We start from the raw sequence: 23,338 nt of genomic DNA, 5'->3' as shown, positions 1-23,338 counted from the left end.
GAATCGAAGCTAGTCCTGCCACGATAACGTGATAAGTTGTTCCAGAAGATATCACGATAAACGATAATATTGTTACTTTGAGACCATTTTCAAATAATATAATGGTAATTGCATAATAATGTAAGAACTCATCCTCGGGGATCAATAAATATTTAACACGGGAACATTTTAAATATCCAAAATAAATGAACAAAAAGCAACAAAACAAATAAATTATGGTCTCTCTAAACACAATTGTCCTTCAAAAAAAATGAGTAGTTGAGACCAAGCACCAGACTGAAGAGTCTAATCATCCAGCTTTGGTAGGAAAAGAGAACAACTATATATCATGGAAATGGAAATTATTGAGTTTTAATTTATCAGGAGATTAACTGATTTATTCCCTGACAGGCCTAATCAAAGCTGCTAAAATAAACTAGATTTTTACATTTCAAAATGAAATAACTGTAAAGTGCAGATATTAAACTGACATCTTTTATCACTGATTAGCAATATTAGCACACCTAGCATTGCTGACATAAGCAGTCTCTTCATGTATTTCCAGTAGCATGTAGAACGCAGAGAACGTTTCTGAACACTAACATTTCCATATCCAACGTACCAGATGACCCTTTAAAGCTCAACATAAAAAAACTAGAGCAACTTGCGTTCAGCCTTGCTGTTAGTGGCAGAAGAAGTCCTGCTCTTTCTCACCGTCCCGCAGCCTGAATGAACTGCAGACGTATGGAGGAAATTGTTTCCTTTAAGGCAGCTTGCTACATCTCTGTGCTTCCCCTCTCTTTTCCCAGCAGCAACATAACAAAAGTTGAAAAGCTTGAGAAACACTGAAACATAAATATTGCTCCCGTACTTTCAGTTCTGCTGTTGAATAACAAATAGCGTTTCACTCCATTTGTATTGGATGGAATATTTCACTTCAATGTCAGAGAAATGAATGAAACATTTTTAAAAAACACCTGAAATCACAATTCCATTCTTGAAAATCAAAGTTCCTCACCACGGCGTTGTCAAATTCCAATATGGCCGCTGACAACATTGGGTTTTTTACCCTTCTAAATGTTTGTGTCTCAGTAAATTATACACATGCATCTCAGTGTACATGCGCCTTTAGTGTTGAGATGCACAGACACCCTAATACAGTTCCTATTGCTTACAGTAGTTACCCTGGGAACTCATCTTAAAAACTAGCAAACGACTCAAGAGTGCCACTATGACATCCTTGCCAAGTCTGACTTCCATGGCACATAAAACATATCAAGTAAAACATGATTTAAATGGAACATATAAAAATAAGACCAAAAAAATAAATAGCCTCTTTGAAATGTATTTACATAAACGAAGTCCATTAAAATGCTGTCTACATCATTTTAAATTGTGTGATTGTGATTGTGAGTGGGAATAAAAATTCCCACTCACAAATACAAAGTATTTTGTTCCATATAACACAGTAGGAGTGTAACAGGTAAACCTTCTATGGATACAAACTCGACTAAAAACCCACCTGTTTAGGATTGTACTTGAAACATAATCAATTATAAATTTATTGATGGAACCTGACTTAACGTCGTGTTTTGATTGTTTATTCTGTGTTGCTTTGTGTTTCTGTGTTTGATATGATGTAAAGCACTTTGAAATGCCTTGCTGCTGAAATGTGCTATACAAATAAAATTTGATTGATTGGTTGAACGTTCACTGCTGACAGGCTGATCAGAAACCACGACGAAAACACATGATTATGCAAAGTTTTACATTTTATGTGCATTTTGAAACAACTTCTTTTTTCTTTTGGTTAATCTTTCTGTTTTCTGGTGCGTTTCCACCACCTTTCGGTTCAGCAAAGCCTTTTGAATAGTTGAGGACAAAACCGAGAAACTCAAGGTCAAGCTCAGTCAAACTTTGAATACCAGCACAGTGGGCGTGTCTATCCCTGCAAAACATGCCTCATCCTTCTAGAAGACATATTTTTTTAGTAATCACCACAAAAAAAGAGATCCAGCAATGTATACATCAAATTTGATCTTTAATAATTGACTACATTGTAACATTAAGCCTTCTCTATTCTTTCTCATCTGAAAACCTAAGAGTCAGGCTTCCACTGACAGATTTTAAAGACATATCTGACGACACGTCTCTGGTGAAACAATTCCAGCTCTGATCTCTGACACCATCCTGCTCTGAATGACGGCCGTCGACCACAACCACCACAAGGCCGAGACAGCAGGAGGTTATTCCAGAATAAAGTCCAGAGGAACTCTCTGTAATTTAAATACATTATGTACAATACTGCATTTTAAGAAAGGCAGTCCGATTTTTTGGGGGGGAGACTCAAACTGCGACAATTCCCAACCTGATTTTGCATGTGGATACACAGTTAGGCAACCTGTAGTCTGTTCCCAAAATGTTCAGTTTTTTCCGGCGTTTTTGCCTCCTGCCAACCTCACATTCCGGTTGAAGTAGTCAGATAGCATTCTCCAATCACCACATCTGAAAGACTCGTGAAAAAAAAAAAGTGTAAAAGAAAAAGTTCACATAAATGACAAGGGTATTTTAGCCGGCATCTTAAGAATGTAGCCCATCTTCTTCCTGACATTTTCAGTTCACCTTTGTTCCAAGCAGCCACCATGTTGCTCTCATCACCACCTCCTAGAAATGTCTCTCTGTCTAACTCACACTAATCACTGGTGTTGGTGTCAGAGTACGCCGTGTTATTATTTGTACTTCTGTGAAATGTGAAGAAAGTGAGCAGGTTGTGAAATGGCAGACTGCGACGTCGCCTTTCCAACGGGGAATTATTTGTTCCTCGCATGCCAAAAAAAACGAACAACACCTCACCTGAAATCTGATCTGATGGTAAAACCTGATCCAGCGAGGACAGGATGGTTTAGATTTTGGGTGTTTTGTGTGTTTTGCAGTGAAGTCCACATGTACAGGGAATCTGGTGATATAGGCATATGGAAGAAGGACGTAGCCAGTTTGACATCATTACTTCGCTGTTTTAATTATGATACACCACGCAAACATTTTCACACCCCTTCACTTTCTCACATTTTGGCCCATTTCAACCTAAAACTTCAATGATTTTTTAATTTATTTAATAGGATAACCAAAGAATTGTAAAGTTAATAAAATAGAGTATGTTGTGAATTTAAAAAAATATTAAAATGTATGGTAAGCGTATTCATACCCCATACTGTAATATCCCTAAATGAAGTCCAAAGATATCAGCAACCTACAGAAATTAAGATAAATGTCTAAATAAATCCAGCTGCCTCTGTAAAGGATACAAAATTTTGGTAGAAAATATTATTCAACAAACAGCATCATGGCCAAAAAAAAAAAAAAAAAAGTCTTGTTGTATAAATCTGGCCCAAGATTTAAACATGTTTCACAAATCTGGCCTTACTGAAGAACTGGAAGAAGAAATCCAGATGTTTTCCACAGTCCATGTGAAGGACACATTGGTCCTCAACATGTGGCATATAAGACAAAAATGTACCTATTTGGCCTGCATACAAAAATCTTTATGAGGCAGAAATAGTTTCAGTCAACTTTAAACACATCGCCCCTGCTTCAACACATGGTGTTGGCTGCGCTGTTATGGGGTTGCTTCGTTTTGGAGATGTTGATGGAAAATGGGTGGAGCCTGTCAGATGACCTTAGACATTACCAAAGTGCTGAGTCCAAGTAGGCCGCTTTTAATTTGAAAACATGGCTTTTATTTGAAAGCAACATTTTTTTTTCCTCCATCATCTGTTGTGAGTGTGTCATTGTAAGAATGCTGTACATCAATAAGATGTAAGCTACACTAAGAAATATCAGTTCGTGCATAGAAGGAGTCATACAGAAAGTCTAGCTTTGTAACAAGATATGGACATGAGCATTTACAAAAATTAGAGCAGGGATTGATCTCTGGAACTACAGCTTTAATTTAAGTTATCAGACTAAACAGAGAAAAGTAGACCATGCTCATTTTTGGCAATATCAAAAGCTGTGTCGTTACGAAGTTGTCAAAAAAACAAAAACAACAACAACACAATTTTGAAATTGTGTTGTTTACAGTAAGTAGGAAACAGAATTAAAATCAGTTTGTTCATGCGATAAGTCGTTAGAAATCATGCTGCGCCATCTTTCTCCTACCACTTCCTGTAGTTTTCTTCAGCGTTTCCGCCAGTAGCAACACCTGGTTGTTGATCATGTGACACGATATGAAAATATGCAAAGCACACCAAATTTGATGCGGCCGGGAAAAAAAACACCTCATCCATGCGCAAAACCTTCACACGAAACCTTAGTTTTGTCAAAATTGCCTTGTTTCCATTAGTTGAATATTTTTTTCGTAATTCCAAATTTAAGGTCAATGGAAATGCATCTGCAGTAGCTGTGCTCCGCTTGTGATCATCTGTCACGTAAAATCTTGACAGAATACACTTAAATTTGAAAGAAGATCAGACCTTCCAGGGGTGTGAATACTTTTACCAGGCACTGCAGTTCTGACTGCTTATATAATGCATGCAGTATTAACAGAGTCTACCTGTAGGAGTTTGTGTCTGTGTGGCAGAAACGTGGCCCTGTGAGCCTTTTCATTCATCTCTCTGCGGAGGCAAGTTGTGCCACTTTCTTTTTCCGTTGAAGCGGCGCTCCAAATAAACACATCACTGTCAACAACAGGGCTGACCACCTCCATCACTGCTGCTCTCCATCTGTCCTCCACCACCACCGCAGAGCCAGGCATGCTTTCTAAAGCCTTTCTTTTCTTTCTTTTTTATTTACCACACTTCCAAACACAGGGTTAGAGGTAAACCTAAACCCAGAGTAAGGCTGATTTGTACCAGAAAAGAGTGACTGAAGCGTGCAGACAGGTGTAGTCAGTTTGGTCCTAAAGACATTCCATCCAAAGGCTGTGGGAGGCACATTGGAGTGGAGTCAGCAACACACCAAATGTCAACTTAATAAAAGCCCAATGTGAGTGACATGCGCGCCTTACCGTAGAGAATGGTCACCATGGAGACCGGCATCACCAAGATGCCGAGGAGCATGTCAGCCACTGCCAGTGACATCAAGAAGTAGTTAGTGGCGTTCTGCAGCTTTTTCTCCAGGGAAACCGCCAGGATCACCAGGATGTTGCCCATGACCGTGACGGCGATGGCGACCAAAATCAGAAGCGCCGGCCAGTTCTTCTCCACTTGCGGCTCGGCATGAAGGCAGCGAGATCCGAAGTCCGCCACGCCACCGCGCTGGGACCAGTTTGCCGCTTGCGTCTCGATGCCGTTGCGGGCGAGGTTGCTCCCCTGACACCTGAAGTGCGTCAAGTTATCGGGCGAAGGCGAAGGCCAAGGGTTGGACTCCAGAGCACTAAAGGTCCTGATGGTGTTAGAGATCAACTCAGACATGTTTCTGCCACGCAGGTTCATAGTCTCACCCCAGTGCCTCTAAAGAGGAACAGCCCAGACTGGAGTAAGGGAATTCAAATTTGAAGAAGCATTTCCTTTAAAGTACCGTAAAGCATTGCACAGCGCCTCTTGATTTATGAAGTACCCTTCAATGCAACACATGTGTTGGGTATTCCAGCACCTCCGAGGGAACTGAAGCCTTGAAATGTCTGTCAGGGTCAACAGATGATCCTCCACAGAGGGAAACAAGAATAGCAGACTACTGAATTGAGAGCGACAGAAAAGAGCAGCTGTTTGATCTTAAAGGATAATAGGGCGTTCCTAAAAATTTTATTGCTTGGGTGATACTGTCACCGTGTGTCTCAAGGGTCTGGAAAAATGAGCAAAAAACAAAGGAGACAGAAGTGCTTCAGGTACTGAAAAAAAAACAAATCCAAACCTGGGACTAGTATCTTCATGAAAAAGAGAGAAGAAAAAGAAGAACCTTATGAAAGGTGTTTGAACGGAAGTCGCAGGTTTCACATCCTTGAAGTCTGAGCTTGTCAAAGCAGCGCTCATGTTAAAAATATTAGCTCTGTGTTTTTAAAATGTTTTAATTTTCTGTCTTGACAGAATTTTCTGGCAAATATGTTGCTTCCTGAGGACAAAATTTGCACTTTGGAGAAAAAAAAAACTTAAAAAGCTGGGTGGAATTTCCTAAAAAGCTTCCTCACCCCAACTTGTCCCCACACCTGTGAGATGGCATGAGCAGCTGACAGGGATGGACCGTGATCATGATTACATTCAACATGGCTTTGTCCGTGTGTCACTAACTTTCCCCTCTCCCTTAAGAAGAACAAAACATTTCACTGCTTCCTTTTAACCAGAATCAATGTCAGCCCTCCAAGGAATCTGAAGTATTCCATGTTTTTCCTACTCATTTGCAGATCCGGACCTCGGTGGAAAATGTCCGTCACTCTCACTCTCCATCCACGTCCGCCAACGACCTGAACGTTCCTGCGCGAACCTTCATGTTTCCCACGTGGCACATTCCCATGCCTCGTCACTTTCCTGAAACAATTTCAAAGAAGTGGAGGAAGAAGGTGAAGAACCACGCGGCTGACTGAAGAGCTCTCGATTCTCCAGAAGAGTGTTGTTAGTCGGCAAGTTGTCAGTCGTCTTCCGTGGTGGCCAAGAGCTGAATGCTTCTCCGCTTTTGCTCTGCTCTCAGCTTTCCACATGCAGCCTCTCTTCCTCTCAGCGGGGATCTCCTTTCTCTCGCTCTGAGTCTTTCACTCGCTCCTTGTCTCTCTCTCTTTCTCTCTCTCTCTCTCTACCCAGGGTGTCTTTCCCTTGCATTGTATTGGCTGGCCCTCATTCTCTCTGATGCGTCTTGTTCTCTCTTCTATTGTGCCTTTCTGCACCCCCCCCCCCCCCCCTTTCCCTCATCGTGTTCAGTATGTAAATGAATTTGATTTGTTCCCTCTTAGGTCAACGGGCTTTACTGACATGGTCAGACTTGGATACTAAAACTGTGCCTTGCAAGTATTGGCACCCCTTGAATATCTCATGTTTTGTAATGGTACAACCTCAAACTTCTAAGCATTTTTTGACGGGGATTTTATGTGACAGGGCAAATAAAAACAAAAGCGATTTCTGAATTTACCAGCAGTAAAGGAAGTTGTTGCTATGACTGATGAAGAACCGAAGGGTCCAGCATGGTCGGACAGAAGCGATCCCTTATACCAGATTTGTTTGGCGTGTAGACATTATCTCAAGGTGTATTCATGGAGAGAATGGTTTCTGGTCAGGGAAACTCGGGCTCTTATCTTCAGTTTTTGCAGATAATGTCTGAATTCATAGTTTACTGATGGAAAAATGTTGATTGCTCCGTCCATGTAGTCTTTGCCTTACGGGAAAATGTTGTTCATGGGTGATGGCAGAATGGAGCGGAAGAAGAACCAATGGACTGGTGTTCATCTGCAGCACTGCAGGCATTGAATAGAAGATCATGTTTGTCGTCCCCTAGGGGAAAATTTGTCATGGACTCAAAGGTGTGTAGGGCACCAAAAGGCTGCCAAAAGAGACAGTAAAAACACATCGAAATCAAAAGTCTCAATTTACCAGTCTGTATACCTTTCCAACCCTGACCAAGGTTAATGGGATGACCAAAAAGAATGAGATCTCAGATACCGGTGGTGGACATGGGCTTGCTTTGTAAAGTCGCTTGGCTCTGCTTAAGATAGGATGAAATCTCAATCCTCTGATGGAAGCTATAGCAGGAGCTTCTAAGCCTCAACAGGAGTCAGTTGAGGTGGTTTAATCTTCAGATCAGGATGCCTCCTGGGAATTTCCTTTAGAAGTTTTGTGGGTACGACATAGGATACGACGAATCCCTTCTACCCTGATAACAGGTTTCTGTCCCCCATAATGGGCTGGTTAGTGTCACTGTGCAGGTACTATATGCCTAGATATCCTTCCGTTACCTATTACCCCAAGTTTCAGATAAGCAGAAGAGAATGGATAGTTTTCATTAAAGCGTGACAGAAAGAAATGCCACTTCCAGGTATAAAAACAGATGAGGAATTAAGAGCCAGTACACTGCAGTATTGCATATCATTCAGGAGAGAGATTGCACACATTTGCTCTCAATATGTGGTGCCTGCTGGCTGTAATGTTTCCAGTAAGTTCTGACCAGTTTTGCACAGACTTCTCGGAAGAATTTATTCCAGTTGCTCTCTCCAGAACAGCCTCGACTCTGGCAAGATGGAGGGTTTTCTCGCATAAACTGTCTGCCTCGGATCTATTTATAATGTTTCCGCTGGATTTAGATTTCTCCAGGAAGAAAAATAAATGTATTGGTGCAACTCCCACCAACAGTCAGATAATGCCGTAGTCTGGAATTACAGACATGGCTTCTGTTGTATAATCGATTCAGAAGTTCTGATATTATAACAACTAGGCCTGTGACGATAACAAAGTTTGCTGGACAATAAATTGTTCCAGAAGTTATTGTGATAAACGATAATATTGTTGTTTAGAGACCATTTTTAAGTAATATAATAGTAATGGCAAAACAATAATGCAAGAGAACATCCTAAGAGATCGTTAAACTTTAAATTCTAATAAATATTTAACACTGGTACTGAAAGACATTTTAAATACATAAAATAAATAAACACAACAAGAAATACAAAGAATTTTGAAGTTTTTGTAAACATAGTTTCCTTTAAAAATGGGATAGTTGAGACCAAAGCACCAAACTGAAGACTTTTATCATCCAGTTTTTGGTAAAAAGAGACAGGAAAAAAAAAGAGACAAACAATAAATCATGGCAACGGAAATAATTGATTTTGTTTTAAATTATCATGCAATTAATTGATTTATTGATTATTATGACAGGTCTAGTAACAACTGTAGCAAAGTCAATGCGATAATGAGGATCTCCATTCTGATCTAAAGAGAAGGCTTGTTCTGGGAGCAACAAATGAGTGACTATATAAATGAGCGAGTATATTGTAAAAAAAAAAGGGTTACTAAAATTAGGGATGCCATGTCCAACATACAGCACATTTGTACTCTTTGCCTTTTGTGTCCCTTTTATCATCTTTATGTAATTAATATTTATTCACCACCCACTGGTGTCCATCTTGTTTTATCGCAGTGTTGTAAAACATAAACAAAATAAATTATGCTAACGATCCTCCTGGCTGTTTGCTCAGTTCCAGCAAAAAACGTGTTGATTGGTCAGATGTGTCAGCACTGCAGCGCGTTTTGGTCCCCAGCGTGTCGCTATAGCCAAATTCATCAAAAAATAATTGTGTTCCCTCACAAGTTTCTATGCATATTTTAGGTAGACTGGCCCACGCTGTTTGCATTGCAGATTTTAAATCACAGACCTAAAATCGTGTTGCAGGTGGATGGCGAGAGTCAGCTCATCCTCGCCTTGTGTGTGTCTGTCAGTTTTTGAGGCAACTGTTTGTACCCTTTATTTTATTAAATCCTCTTAGGAAAAAAAAGGTTCAGTTTCTTTAAAGTCGTCTTTTAAGGCTTATGACAATAATTCACAGTGGCGCAGTTGGTAGAGCTGTTGCCTTGCAGCAAGAAGGTCCTGGGTTCCTGGCCCGGGATCTTTGCATGTTCTCCCTGTGCATGCGTGGGTTCTCTCCGGGTTCTCCGGCAACCCTCCCGACCCCGTTAGAGACAAGGCTGATGGATGGATGAACAATAATCCCCGTCGATTTCAGAGAAGTTGCGCCGTGCAGACTGTAAGTCAGGAAAGCCGTGATACAGGTTAAAATTTAATGATGCTCTCACACACAACTGAACTGAGTTCATATTCATTTTTAAATCATGGGTGGGGTTTGTTTGCAGATCACAAGTGAGCTGCTCTTTCCTCTATAGGGTCCTTCCATCTGAAGAAAAAATACATCCGTATATTTACAGTAGTAATATTACTTTTTAGTTTAGTTTGTAATATTCATAATGCACAATTTCACTCTTTTGGCATCTTCATTCAGCATAAATCCAGGTTAGTTGGTCCCAGAGGCTGAGGCTGATAACTAGACAGAGATGGTACCGATCCGAAGCAGATTTCTATCTAAAAGCAACTTCAGTCTCTAAAACATTCCAGCTGACTATGTAAACAGTTTCATTAAACTTCAAACTGTGTTCACTTTTTGATGAACAGTTGTTTTCTTAAAGTGTTTTTCACACCTGATAATTTTATTCCATTGAGAACCAAAACTGCAACATTGGTTATATTTTCAGCTGGTGCGGTTCACTTTCACACTGCTCCGTGTCAAACGATCCCAACTAACTGAAAAACCTGTTGACCTCCTGGCCTGTGGTGGCGCTGCAGCAAGAACTACTGAGGGAAACAACATACAGACCTCTGAAGCATTCCCTTCCCAACAGAGCAAATTACATTTACTGTAGGCGATTTACATCGCTTTACATGTAGTGTAAAGCACTTTGGGATTCTCTGGACTTATTAAGGCACAATACATTTACAGGCCATTTACCATTTTTTCATTTAGGCTCCCAGCTCTACGGTGAAACCGAACTTGACCTGACGTACGAAAACTAAATGAAGAAATACCTCAACCAGAGCGTTTCTTTGTGATCACTTTTACTGGCCCAAAGCCCAAACAAAAGAGGTGGGTTTGAATTAAGACGTTAAAAAAGTATTGACTGACAACACTTCACTTATACTTCTTAACATTATGTACTGATTTTTCCTCCCAATGCAAATGTAGCAGCAGCTTTAAAAAATTATCCCATTCAGACAAATTTGTATTACTTTTTATGAGACTGGTGTTAGGAAGTCTGTTTCTATTTTTGACTCTTTTCGGACTAGCTCATCTGAGTTTATATGTACTAAAGGAAGATACTGAGATAGTTCAAATATGAGCCACTTTTAACCCTTTTCACAGCAGGGGGAACAGCAGATCAGGAGTGTGTTATTTTTGCTTTAGCTGTCAAGCAGCCTACTGTCCCGTTTGCTAGTGACAGGCAGACTTATTGTTTGTGAAAACTTTTGTCTTCTTGGCCCGTTTTAGCCTCACACACGTCGAGCTGTTATTGACTCAAACTCCGGTGTGTGTTCAGGTGGAAATTCAAAAAAAAAAGAATAGCCCCTGAGCGTTGAGACGTTAATAGGTCTGTGTCCAGGATAACAGAGCGGGGACACTGCTGTGCACATAGGTGTGCTCTCTGACAGACCCTGTGTTGGGTGGCAACGGGGAGGCAGCTCTGAATGCGAGTCTCCAACCTGGTAATTTATACGCTCCTACCCCAATGCGCTTAGCAACCCGCCATTATTTGTTCATTTTTGTCTTTGTTCAAATTCGCCTCCTTTTTGTGTTAAGGATGTATAGCACCGGCAACTAATTGTAGTGAAAGCAACAGCAGCTGTTGTTTCAGCTCCAAACGGATAGGTGAAGTCGCTCTCCGCCTCGTTGCTAGGTGCTCCCGATGTTTTCCTTTCATTTCCTTCGGGTGAAGTAGAATCAGTCGGCAAGCAGATGCTGTTAGAGTAAAATCAAAATGAGAATTGTAAAAACCATTTTCCCTCTGTGTCTGTGTGGCTCATATGCTCCCCCCCCCCTCCTTTACCGATTTCTCCCACTATGACTCACACCTACTTAATGGACCTGATGTGCGCTGGCATAATTCATCTCTTTTTCATCATGGTTTTTTTTTTTTTTTGTAGTATTGCTAAAGAAAAGGCCATTCTTAATAACAATCACACAGTCATTTAAGGAAGAAAAGGCTTTCATAGATGGAGCTTCAGATTTGTTGGCTCGTTGTGTTTTTGTGTAAAAACTGCTTCTGATAGGCATCGTTTTCCCATTAGTTGGTAATTGAGTTCTGACAATGGAACATACATGTGGTGAATTAAAATTAATTACTTAATAGTCTTCCTTGTTTGCCTCATTTCTACATTGTGATTCAAAATTGCTTTCCTTTGTGTGGAAGGACAGATACGAGGTTGGCAACAATTTCCCTTTTCAGTTTAACTCTTTACTCTTCAAAGCAAAGTCACAGCAATCACATATTTTATTATATTTAGGAAGCAGATAGCCCTTCTTAGAATGATCACCTTCATGCGACGGAGGGCTTTGCAAACCACTGTGATCCTGTAGGGGCCACATTGTCCAGGACTTTGGCATATGGTGGAGTATATCCTGGTGAACTGGTCTTTGGGGAGGGACAGACGAGGAGTGATTCAGAATTTGATGAACCATGACGGCTTTTAGAAGTTACATTTGTCTAAAATAAGGATACCTGGCATGCACCAGGAGCCAGGAGGACATCTAGTTGTCAAACAGAGTCCTGAGGCTCACTTGGTGCAGCCTGAAAAGGCAGCAGGAGGCCTACTTCATGTAAGAAACGAGTAGATGCTGGGCGCAGTTTGAGCTGTGGGCTAGCTGAAGTAGGCAAGGGTGATGGACTTTTACTTTTTCCTATTTGTCCATCAAATGGGTGACAAACAGGTGTGAGGATACTGACAAATAGCCGGCTAAGAACCTTAGTGACAGAGTTCTCCCAGGTGGGCCAGGGAGTCATCTTTTTTGGACTACAAGTTCCAAGAGGGAAGGTTCTGACTCTTTGTGCTTATGGACTGAACTGTAGTTCAGGCTATGTGATTTTTTTTAGTCAGTAATTGGTGGTCTGTAAGGGCTGCCATCGAGGACATCTCGGTTCTGCTACTTGGGTACTTCAACACCCTTGTGAGCAATGATGGTGCTACCCAGAGGAGGAGTGGGATTAGGAAGAATGGCCCAATCCCACTAAATCTGAGATGGCTTGCTACTGAGCAAACCTACTTGTTCCTAAACAAACATCATGTTCGAACACAAGGTGGTTCTTAAGTGTACTTGGTACCAGGCCACCTTGGGTCAGAATTGGATGGTCAATCCTGTAACTGTATCTGCCTCTCTAGTGAAGAGAGGGCCAGAGTTGTCAACTGATACTTGCAAATAATTAGTTAGATTCACTGCTAGAAAGAGCTAGGGAACCCAAAAAAGTTGTTCAACTTACAACTCCAGGAGATGTGTCCTCATCTTCCAATAAAAAAAAAGGAATACATGGAATCCATATTGAGGATTGTCCATCGCAGATACAGGTTTGAGGAGCTGTGACTTTAAGAACATTGCTGTGTATTATGGCTACAAGGAAGACACCAGTTGGTGGAAGCCAGAGAAGATGGGAGATTGCTTAGCTACTTAGCAGCAATGAGACAAAAACTGGGGTGTTGAAGGTCATGGAGAATGATTTATGGTAGGTGTGAAGTGACTGGGATGAGAGTCAGCTCATGTAAGAGTAAGACTGTGGCTCTAAACCGGAAACTGGTGCATTGCTCTCTCTGGGTTGGGGGTCAATATTTGCTTTAAGCTGAGGAGTTTAAGTCTCTCAGTGTCTCATTTACAAGTGACAAAAATACAGAGCATAGAACAATTTAATGAATTAAAATCTTGTCTGTTGCAAAGCAAGCATTGCACTTGTTTGCAATGTTGAAGAAAGTAAAGCTCTAAATGTACTCAGTCACTATCAACGTCGAATGGAGTCAATAAGGTGGTTTAGGCATTTAGTCAGGATGGATCGTCTCTTAAGGAGGCAGTAGGGAATGATCCAAATCAAGTAGAGCTGATCAAAGGAGGAAAACGTTGAGCTTTTGTTTCAAATGCATCCTTCGTAAGTCATCGTGTCTATGTGTACAATAATCCGGAGTGCAGGTTTGAGTAGGTGTGGTATTGAGAACAGTAGGAGCAAACCGGGGGAATCAGACATGGATTAAAATAATCCTTCACAGATTAGTCGACTGCCTCACTAATCGTGACTTGAAGCGGTATTTAAAGTTTACTTTTCCCTCTGCCTATAAGCATCATTGTTGTCTCTCTCCATGTAAATGATTTCCAATCCACTCGGGATGCTTTTCCTCGAAAACTACATCAAAGCCTCCGCCGATTCCCCCAGAGTCAGACTTCGCTTTCCATCCAGTCCGTCTAAATCATCATCCTTTTTGCTCCCTTATGCTCCCTCTCAGTCAAAGGGGTAATTACAGTCGCCTTCGTCCACTTGCTGACTCTTCAAGTGTCTCTTGCACTTTCCATCATTTACTCCCTTTCATTCTCTTTCTGGCTGACTGACTGTCAGCTCCACATCGCATTGCATTTCTCTCATTTGTTTGCTGCCCATCTCCGTTTTGCAGCGACAGCAGGAATCGGTGCCATGAAAAGTCTCCAGAAGGCACATTTAATGAATAATTAAATTTGGCTCTAGCGAACGGGGGGAGGGGGCTGTGCTGTGAAAGCGCAAACCCAGTTCAAAGTTAAAAACTTGGATTTGATAGATCTAACTTCCATGTAGAAACGGTACCGCCTGGCTCCTTCTGTGTTGTGTGGGGACGATAAGAAGGTCCCATCGCTAACATATTGCAAAAATATGTATGTTAGATATCCAGGACAGACAGATGCACGCTGGAGCAAAGAGTTTGTTTAGCATTTAGAGAGCAGCATGACAGAGATAAGAGAGAAAATGAAGATGATGCGAGACTTTGGTGACAGATGGACATGAGAGGAGGGGCGGGGAAAGGACTGAGAATGAAAAAGAAAACAGCAGCCGTTATCCGTAACACACAAACAACACAATCCTCCAGAAAACTGTCCATGCAGACGAAAACACAGACGACGAAACAAAGAGTTGATGCACTTTGACTTTTGGCCTCTTCCGCAAGAGTGAAGCTCCCCAGACGTTCAGCAGAGTGAAACACAACAGTTATGACAACAAACGGCGAAGGGAGAGCAGCTGAGAGCGTTTCAAGTCTGGTTTTCCAGGTAGATGCTCCCGTTTTACTTTCAGAGGTGTCAGGCTTCAGTTGCTGCTGTTTCCTTCTCGCTAGATGCGTTTCCAATACAAGCGTGCGTAGCAATTTGTCGATTTCCCGCTAATGTCGAAAAACACAATTTCGCAACAGCGGTTTTTCCGTTAAACAAGAAATGCAATTAAAAATCACGCGTGAATCGGTTTGTTTATGCAATAAGTCGCTAAAAAACATCATCCTCTTTCCGTTTCCTGACGTCGTCTGCCGTCTTTTCCATCCGGTTGTTGATCGCATGACATTTGTGATGCGCAAAGAAGTGTTTGCATTTTTGCAGTTTTGCAAATTGCAGTAATTTCTATGTAGCCAAAAAAAACCCACACCATCCTAGCGCCAAAACTTTTCACCAAAAAACATGATTTTTTTCAAAATTGCCATGTTTCCATTAAAGGGGTAGTATTAGGTGCTTTCCAGGAACATAGTGACATTTTATAGCACAATCAAATAACTATTGTCACCTTCAGTTGTCACAAATATGCAGTCTACATAAAATATGACTTAAAATAAATTTGACTTCTTAATTTAACGCCTTGAAATTGGACCTGTGTCTCTTTAAGAAGCTCCTGCTCTTTCTGAAAGTCCGCTTTCATAAAATCATCACACCATGGCTCCTTTATAAATCCTTTAACAACATTTTTACTAACATTTCACTGAGAAGTAGCTCCTATGATGAGCTCAGCAGATGCTCAGTTCCATCAGGTGTTTGCTAATTGCTGCTGGCTAGTCTGAAGGAGCTGAGTGGGGGAGCTGAAGGGGACGACTGCTCTGGGAGGCAGGAAAGTAAATGCTTTTTTATGCATGGAAGAATCAAAGCAACACTTCAGCTATGTTTTTGATGTGGGAATAACAGTATAACATGGTGTAAAGCTGAAAAAAGTTGATTTTCCAAAATGCTGCCCCTTTAAATTTATCGTCAAAATAAAGCTTAATTCACTTGTCTGTCTCCAAAGTCTGTCTGATGTAAGTTTGTCCATCCGTCCCCACTAGGTTCTGCTAGAGCCAGCCCAGACCTGTGAGCATATCTGTATGTGTGGGCAAGGATAATAACAATTGTCCCAGTCAGAGGGTGGCGCCAGACTCAAAGCAGAGGCCCAGTCCGTGGTATATCAGTATTCCTGATAAGTGCAGCACGAAGACAAAGAGAACACTCCAAACAAACCAGAGAAAAGGTTACGGAAAGTATAAGTCAGGGGATGGATAGAAAATTCATCTCTAAGGCCCTGAATATCCCGTGGAGTTCAGTAGAGTTTATTGTCCAGGAGATTAGACACCAGCTTTTCTTTTGTCAAAAAATATGCGAATCACAACGGTAAAACATACTGTGAGGCAACAGACTGCTTCAGGTTCTTGAACATCTACATCTAAGGGAAGTGTGACTCTTCCCTTAGCTTCCCTTCACCCACCGCCTTTGACAGTTTCAGGTCAGATCTCGACACTGTTTGTCTTGTACAATACTTTATATATATATATCAAAGCAAAGATGAGCTGATGATGTGCATTTGCTATTGAATCTTTGAGACATATCTGGCTTTCTGCAAGCTACATGGATGCAAACTGGACTAAAAACCCACCTGTTCAGGATTGTATTTGAAAGGTAATCAATTACAAATTTATTGATGGAACTTGACTTAATGTCGTGTTTTGATTGTTGATTCTATATTGCTTTGTGTTTCTGTGTTTGATGTGATGTAAAGCATGTCAAGAAAACTGGTATGGGGTTTGAGATCTATCCAGGTACATGCAGAAAAGGTGCATGAAGGCCTGAGAGAAATAAAGCAATCTTGTGTTTTGATTTATAATGATTAAGTTGGACATGTATGAATACAATAGGTAAAATGACTGTGTGTAAGTAATCACTGAATGATTTTGAAGAGTAGTGATTCTGAAGTACGAATCATGATCTGGAATGATATAACAACAATGAAATGATTAGGTTTGATGATTTATAATAAGTGTTTGATGATTTATAATAAGTGAAAGAAGTGATTAATGTTTATGATTAATGCTTAATGGAAATCAGCACATAGTTTTTTAATATTTGACTGGGTTTAATAGTTAATCAGAGAAAAGGGTGAGTAAAAAGAGAAGGGGAACTTGTGAGTTCCTGCTGTCGCAAGCAGTTCTGAACAGATGGCCAGACGCACAGGATGGGTGGGGCGGTATGGTTGGCTAAGAACAACACGCTGAGGAAAGGACGGTACTTTCCATCCCAGCCAGCAGACAGGAGGGGCCGACGGGGGTTTCCGTGAAATCAGCAGATGTTCAGGAAACCACGTAAACTAACACTCCCCATACACATACATGGCAGAGAACTGTATATAAGCAGACGGAAAAGGAGAAGTTCTTGTTCTTTGTCTGCGGCACCGAAGTAGAGTTGACACAAGGAAGCAGATCGAGGAGACAACAGCAGACCACACCTTGGAACTACGGGGAAAGCTGAAGCTTCGTGCCGCCAAAGGGAGACAAGTTCCAATCGTCCAACCCGGGTTCCTGATTCGATCGTCGGTCTTGCCTCAACCCAAACATTGCAACAGACTTGGAGAAAAGACAAAGGTCCCGGAGGGATAAAGAGTTGGGTTTTCAAAAGCAATTGAGCCCTCTCTACTTTGCTTCTATTCTAAAGAGGATTTTCCACACAAAGGATAAAGACTCAGACCAAGGTTTTCGGACGTTCCTGTTGCTAAAGATCCACCACCAACTGGGTATGAGTTGAACTTGCTTCCTAAAAAGCTATCTCAGAATCTGCGACATAGGTTAGGGAAAAGAGACAGTAGGGTATGATTATACATGTTGATTTTATTACACTGCTCTTGAATTATATACAATTGATTATTGATTTGTATGTCACATATCCCTGCTTAAGCTTGCTTAATAAATTCATACTCTAAAATTCTAATGAGGTTGGTGGACATTGGAATTAATTGAGTCATTTACTCATTTTTCAGTTCTTTTAATAAAGGTAAAACTAATGTACAGGGTTCTAGTAAAGAGGAGGCTTCATAATTTCCTTTGGTGAGAGTAAAATAATGACCCAGGGACTTACATCCAAGTCACTAAATCTAGTCTAGTCGGTTCCAAGAGCAAGTTATATTTTAGAAAGCGAGCTACCGTTAACAGAAGTGGTTATTGGAATTATGCAGCTGTGAGGGCTACTCAGTTGATTGTTCCTTAACTGAAAAGGGTCGTAGCTTCTGGATTGAAGGTAGTTAGAGCTAGACGAATCGCTTTCGACACCAGTTTGAATAGATTATCTCTTATAGATCTCGTTTAGGGTAATACCCAGGTCTTAGAGATTTTCCAGACCTGTTAGACAGAGAACTGGTCAGTAGTCAGCCCCGGAGGGTTGTGATGAAGTGGGCGGGGCTAGCTATTGCAGGATAACGGACAAGCACTTTGAAATGCCTTGCTGCTGAAATGTGCCATACAAATAAAATTTGATTGATTGATTGATTGATACATCAGGAGTCTCCGTTAAACCTGCTGCGTTTTGAAGCATCTCTTTTCATGCTTCGTGTTTAGATCCTCACTGTCTTCCATCAGCACTCCTGCAGGTACAACATGGCTCCACTTAGCTTTTCTTTTGTATAAGAGTGCTTGACTGCATGACCCAGGAGATCCAAGTGATGGCGTGAGGGATAAATGACATAAAATCTCTTGAAAGGAGAGGCCATTATTGGCTGAGGGAAGCCATTTTAATCTCACTTACAGTATATTCAGGTTTATTGAAGATATTTGTACATCTGCTGTTGTGCCTTTTGCTCCAGCGGTAGTCGCCGCTTTTGCAACTCTAATATTCTGTAACTTCTGGGACCCACAGTACTGAGAGGGTTCACTAACACTGCAAAAACACAAAATCTTACCAACTATTTGGTCTGGTTTCTTACAAATATCTTCATAGACTTGAAATAAGACAAAACTAACTTCCAAGTGCAAGATATAGAAGCTCGTTTTAAGTCAATAATTCCTTAATATTGATGAAAAAGTTCTAGTTCCAAGGGCAAATTATTTCACTTACAACATGGGAAAAATGTCTTGTGATGAGTGAAATTATCTGACAAAGGAGCAAGTACTTTTTCATTAATATTAAGGAATTATTGACGTAAAACAAGCTTTTATATCTCGCTGAAAAGCTACTCATAAAGGGCCGGCCCAGCATTTTCTGTTTCAATGGGTGTATGAAGTCACTGATATCAAATGTTTTGGTTCTTTTTTGTTTGTTTTTTTTTGTAGACCACTTAGTAACATTGATGAGTTTGTAAATTTGTTTAGATTTTGTCGTTTGGATTGACATGTTTTCTCTAACAAAGCACCGTCAATCAAACTCATGTACTTGCTGCTAAATGTGTTAATGGCGGAGGAACAACTTACAGTTACAGGAAAACCATTTATCTGCTGTCATATCAGAGGATAAACTAGCAAATGCTAGTTAGCAAATGCCAGTGCTGTGATAATTAGCGCAAATTCTAACTAGCCGTAGCATTTGTAGCAGGTTCTGTTGTGGTGAACCAGCTGTAGTATAGCAAGGTTAAATATCAAAGGTTGATTGACAGCACTAAGACCCTCCTCCTGGCTCTGATTGGCTGTTTCTGTCTCATATTACACTGTCACAACCTTTGTGTAACAAATCTTGTGTTGTAAAACAAAATACATATTTCAGTTTTAAGTGAGATGCCTCAAGTTTATCATCCTCCTTTGACTGTATATTTATCTAATTTAAAGATAAGTTAGGTAAATACACAGCAACATGTCTGCTTATCTTCAAATTGTGGTCACCTTACATGATATTTTTTTAGCAGGAACGTGTAACATTTTGGCCAGCTGCTGCTTGCTACCTCTTAAACTCAGAACACATTAAGTGTGAGTGTGTGGGAGTGAGTGTTGTCCTTCCTTTGATTAGCAACTGACCCGGACGAAACGGGTCACTGGGAAACCCAGCCGCTCTCCAGTCAGGAAATAACCCTCCTGAATGGAAACCATCATCACAGACATATCCGTGTAAATTGCGTACGCCGTCTCTTTAAACTGCTAGGAGGAAGAGATGTTGCTCTCACTACGGTCAGTCCTAAAGTAATAGAGTTTCATGACTAGACACTGAAGAAAAGCAAAGAATATTTGTAGAAAAAGAACCTGAAATCTTTCCGGTATGTTGGCTCATAAGTGTTCACACACCCCTGTAAAAACAAAACACCAGGTTTTGTGAGGCCTTGATGAATCATTTAAAACCATTTTCCACATTTAATGTGGCATTTATTCTGTGAAAAACAAAAGATTCTGTTAGAGGGGAAAGTTTTTAAAAATTGCATTGCAAAGTCGGGTTTTCATAGCAGAAATTATTGCATATTGACCTTTTGTTTTACTGTTTGTTCTCAGATTGGTGACTGTATGAGGTTTGTGTGACTTTTTGTTTTCGTGTTTTTATGAGACAAAGCCCTTTGAACTGCGTTGTTGCTGAAATGTGCTGCACAAATAAACTTGATAGACTGATTAAAGGCACAATGCTGTAAAAAACGAACGTCCCACACTGACTTCTTACACTTCAACATGGTAACAAACATAACTGGATCAACAGATAAACCAGCCGACCAGTTAAGAGATGTTGGCATCACAGAACGGCATCTTTGATCTAAAATAACTCATTTGCTGTTGGGTTTCACCCACGTTTAACGGTTGAAAACGGCCATTAAAGTCACTGATGGGGCAATTTTAGATGAATATCCAAAATGTTACACTACAAACTGTTGACTCACGTCTGGTTACCCGACAGTTAAACCACACCTTAGCAGTAGTCCTCACAGAATGGCTGTTTTCAAAAACCGTGTTTAATACCATAACCCATAAATCAGACTCAACACTAAACCAGATTTTAGAGTCTTATGTCCACAATGTGTGACTCCATGATTTGTTTGAGTTGGCACTAATAGTATAGATCACTCCCTGTTTGCTCAGAGCTTTAAACCTGGGTGTTCATAACGGTCAAACTTTTTTTTTTTTAGCTCAGCATTAAAAAAAAAATCAGCAATGGAGTGTTTGGAAGGTCTTTCTTTCCCCTATCGCTATTTTCTCAACAGGCCAACAATAATAATTATGTTGTAAGATACATAAACCTGTCGCTAAGCAACCTGGAAATTAGTCCCCGGTCCCACATTTTTTAGTATTTCAGGTTTTATTTGTGCTAATTTAAAAACTCTCGTTTATTCAACTCTCGGAGATACGAACAAATGAATAAAAAAGTTAACACAACTCGCTGCTTTAAGTTTAACTTTCACAGAGTCAGACTTGAGCTCAAAATCTAAACCTCTCCAGATTTATTTGACGCAAAGAGTCGGAACAAAATGCGACTCAAATGTTTTACGGCGTCTTCTCGGACGACACCTGAAAGGAATGGAAGTTTTTTTCCACTCATTTCGTCCGTTTGTTTCAGATGAGAAAACCCAAAAGAATATTTCTGGGAAAACATTGTTTTTGTTTATTAACATTGTCCATGTTTTGATTCTGTCATTGGTGTTGTTAGTGGAATATGATCTCGTTTTGGGTTGCTTTTGTTTTTACATTTATTTTTGTTATTAGGTTAAGGAGTTGTTCATTACTGCTGCTGCGTATCGCAATTATTTTAAAAAGTAATAATGAAAATGAAACATGTCCACTCAGCTTCTCCCCAGAGCGCGAGTAAAAATCCATGAGCATTCGATTTGTTGAAACGCCGACAGCACAACGCACGCTACAGGAGCCTAGAAGGACATTTTGCATGTATTTTGGAATAAAAAAGATACATATGTGTTTACCAAACATTTGCTCTGAATAAACAGCTGTCTGTCAGAAAACATTTAGATTCAAGCTTTGATTGGATGTTTCCGCCTTAAAAATGTTCCACCAGGGGCGTGCCGTGGTGGCGGAGGGGTTAGTGCGACACACATTCAGTCGCGGGTTCGACTCCCGGACCCGACGACGTTTACCGCATGTCTTCCCCCTCTCCTTCCCCCTTTCCTGTCAGCCTACTTTGAAAAAGGGACACTAGAGCCCACAAAAAAGACCCCTTGCGGGGCAATAAAAAACAAATAGAAATAAAAAAACAGAAAATGTTCCACCAGTTTAAAACCATCTAGTAAAACGAAGCTCAGTTGGTGTGGGCTAAAAGGAAGTCACTTGTATTGTTTATGTTATTTTATATGAAAAACTCCAGGGACTGATGGGTTACATCGGTTTGAGTTAATTAAACTGTCAAAACAGAGTGTCGTTGCCAATTTAGTCATTAGTCATCTGAGCGTCGTAACAAAATATTGGTTACAAGACAATTCATTCCACAGACGGAGGAGGAAGTGATGCAGATTCAAGCCTCTGGAAAACCTCAAATATCATCATGTAGAATATTTCTCAGGAAAATTGCTTGTATAATTTGGACTTCTGTCACAGTATGTACACTCGTCATAGCAATTAGTGATATGTAGTTTTCTGCTTTTAAAGATGAATTTTAATCTTTCTTTTTCGAGGACGGGAAGATATATCCAACAACTTTAAGAGGTTTTTTTGTTTGTTTTTTTTAACAAAAGATTTTTACAGAAGTTTAATATCTTTGTGATTTAATATCTAATCCAAAACAAGATTAATATCACACACAGACCTCAAACATAAGCTTTTACTAGTACTGATGAAAGTTGGAAATATCTCCCTTTTTATAATGCAGACATAAATGTACTGAATTACAAATGTATCTGATAACTCTGCAGTAGTACAGCTCACTGAAATACACCAACAGCTTCACAGGTTTGGTCAAAATGTAAAAACAACTTTCATTTGTTCAGTCGGTGCAATTAGAAGTAAAACAGCCAATGGAAAATAAATAAAGAAACTGAAACAATAAGATCGACTACTTTGGTCAAACATGTAAAAATAAACTGCAGCAAACCTTTCAGATGGTTCAGAAAGTGTAATTAGGAATCCTAAATATGATGCAAAATAAATAATAAAGCATGAGCTCAGAGCACAAAGCATAGAATTAGACTAAATAGATCTGCCCTTGTGGACCGGTCACATCGTCACCGATACCCGAGCTACAATTTTTTTCAATAACAGAACTGATACAGATATAATTATCGGATTGATGCGTCTCTAGGAAGGGTGTACGTAGTTTGTTTGTCACACAGTTTTTCCAGTTTGGCTCTTCTTTATGTGTTACAGATTCTCTTAAAGCACAGAACATGTTTATTATGTCCTAATATGTCCTAATATGTTCATCCAGTCTCATGACAGTGAACAAATGAAAAAGCAACTATTCCAGGTGTCGACCAAGAACAAGACTTGGAGCCATAATGTTGTAAAATGTTGATCTGCGCTGTACGTTGTGAGAGGTTCTGCTGCTTGGTTTGTGTTGATGCCTTTTCCCTTTGCTGTGACTCTGCTCCGGAGTTGATGAACCCGACCCGGACTGTCTTCTTGATTCATTAAATGCAGCGTGATTGGTTGTTACTGCAGCAGCTTTACTTTGGGGGAGGGAGGGGGTAACAACACATCCAGTCGGCCGCCTCAGAAGCGGCCTCAGGGGGTAAGTCGGGTGCTGAAATGAGTCACTCCCGCTGGCCGGCGTGCT

The 23,338-nt window shown here is 40.5% G+C and overlaps 1 protein-coding gene across 1 annotated transcript in view; it reads right to left on the bottom strand.

Annotated features, from left to right (window-relative positions):
* Positions 1-5,411, bottom strand: part of htr2aa (5-hydroxytryptamine (serotonin) receptor 2A, genome duplicate a) — a 75,779-nt gene extending 70,368 nt beyond the window's left edge. Inside the window, exon 1 of the mRNA XM_028023444.1 lies at positions 4,985-5,411. Coding sequence (XP_027879245.1) covers positions 4,985-5,411 — 427 coding nt within the window. The remainder of the gene's footprint in view (positions 1-4,984) is intronic.
* Positions 5,412-23,338: the final 17,927 nt, after the last annotated feature.

Source organism: Xiphophorus couchianus, chromosome 7, assembly GCF_001444195.1.
Source record: "Xiphophorus couchianus chromosome 7, X_couchianus-1.0, whole genome shotgun sequence".
NCBI classification, from domain to species: Eukaryota; Metazoa; Chordata; class Actinopteri; order Cyprinodontiformes; family Poeciliidae; genus Xiphophorus; species Xiphophorus couchianus.
Note: the sequence above shows the minus strand (reverse complement) of the source record. Positions and strands in the feature narration are given on the sequence as shown.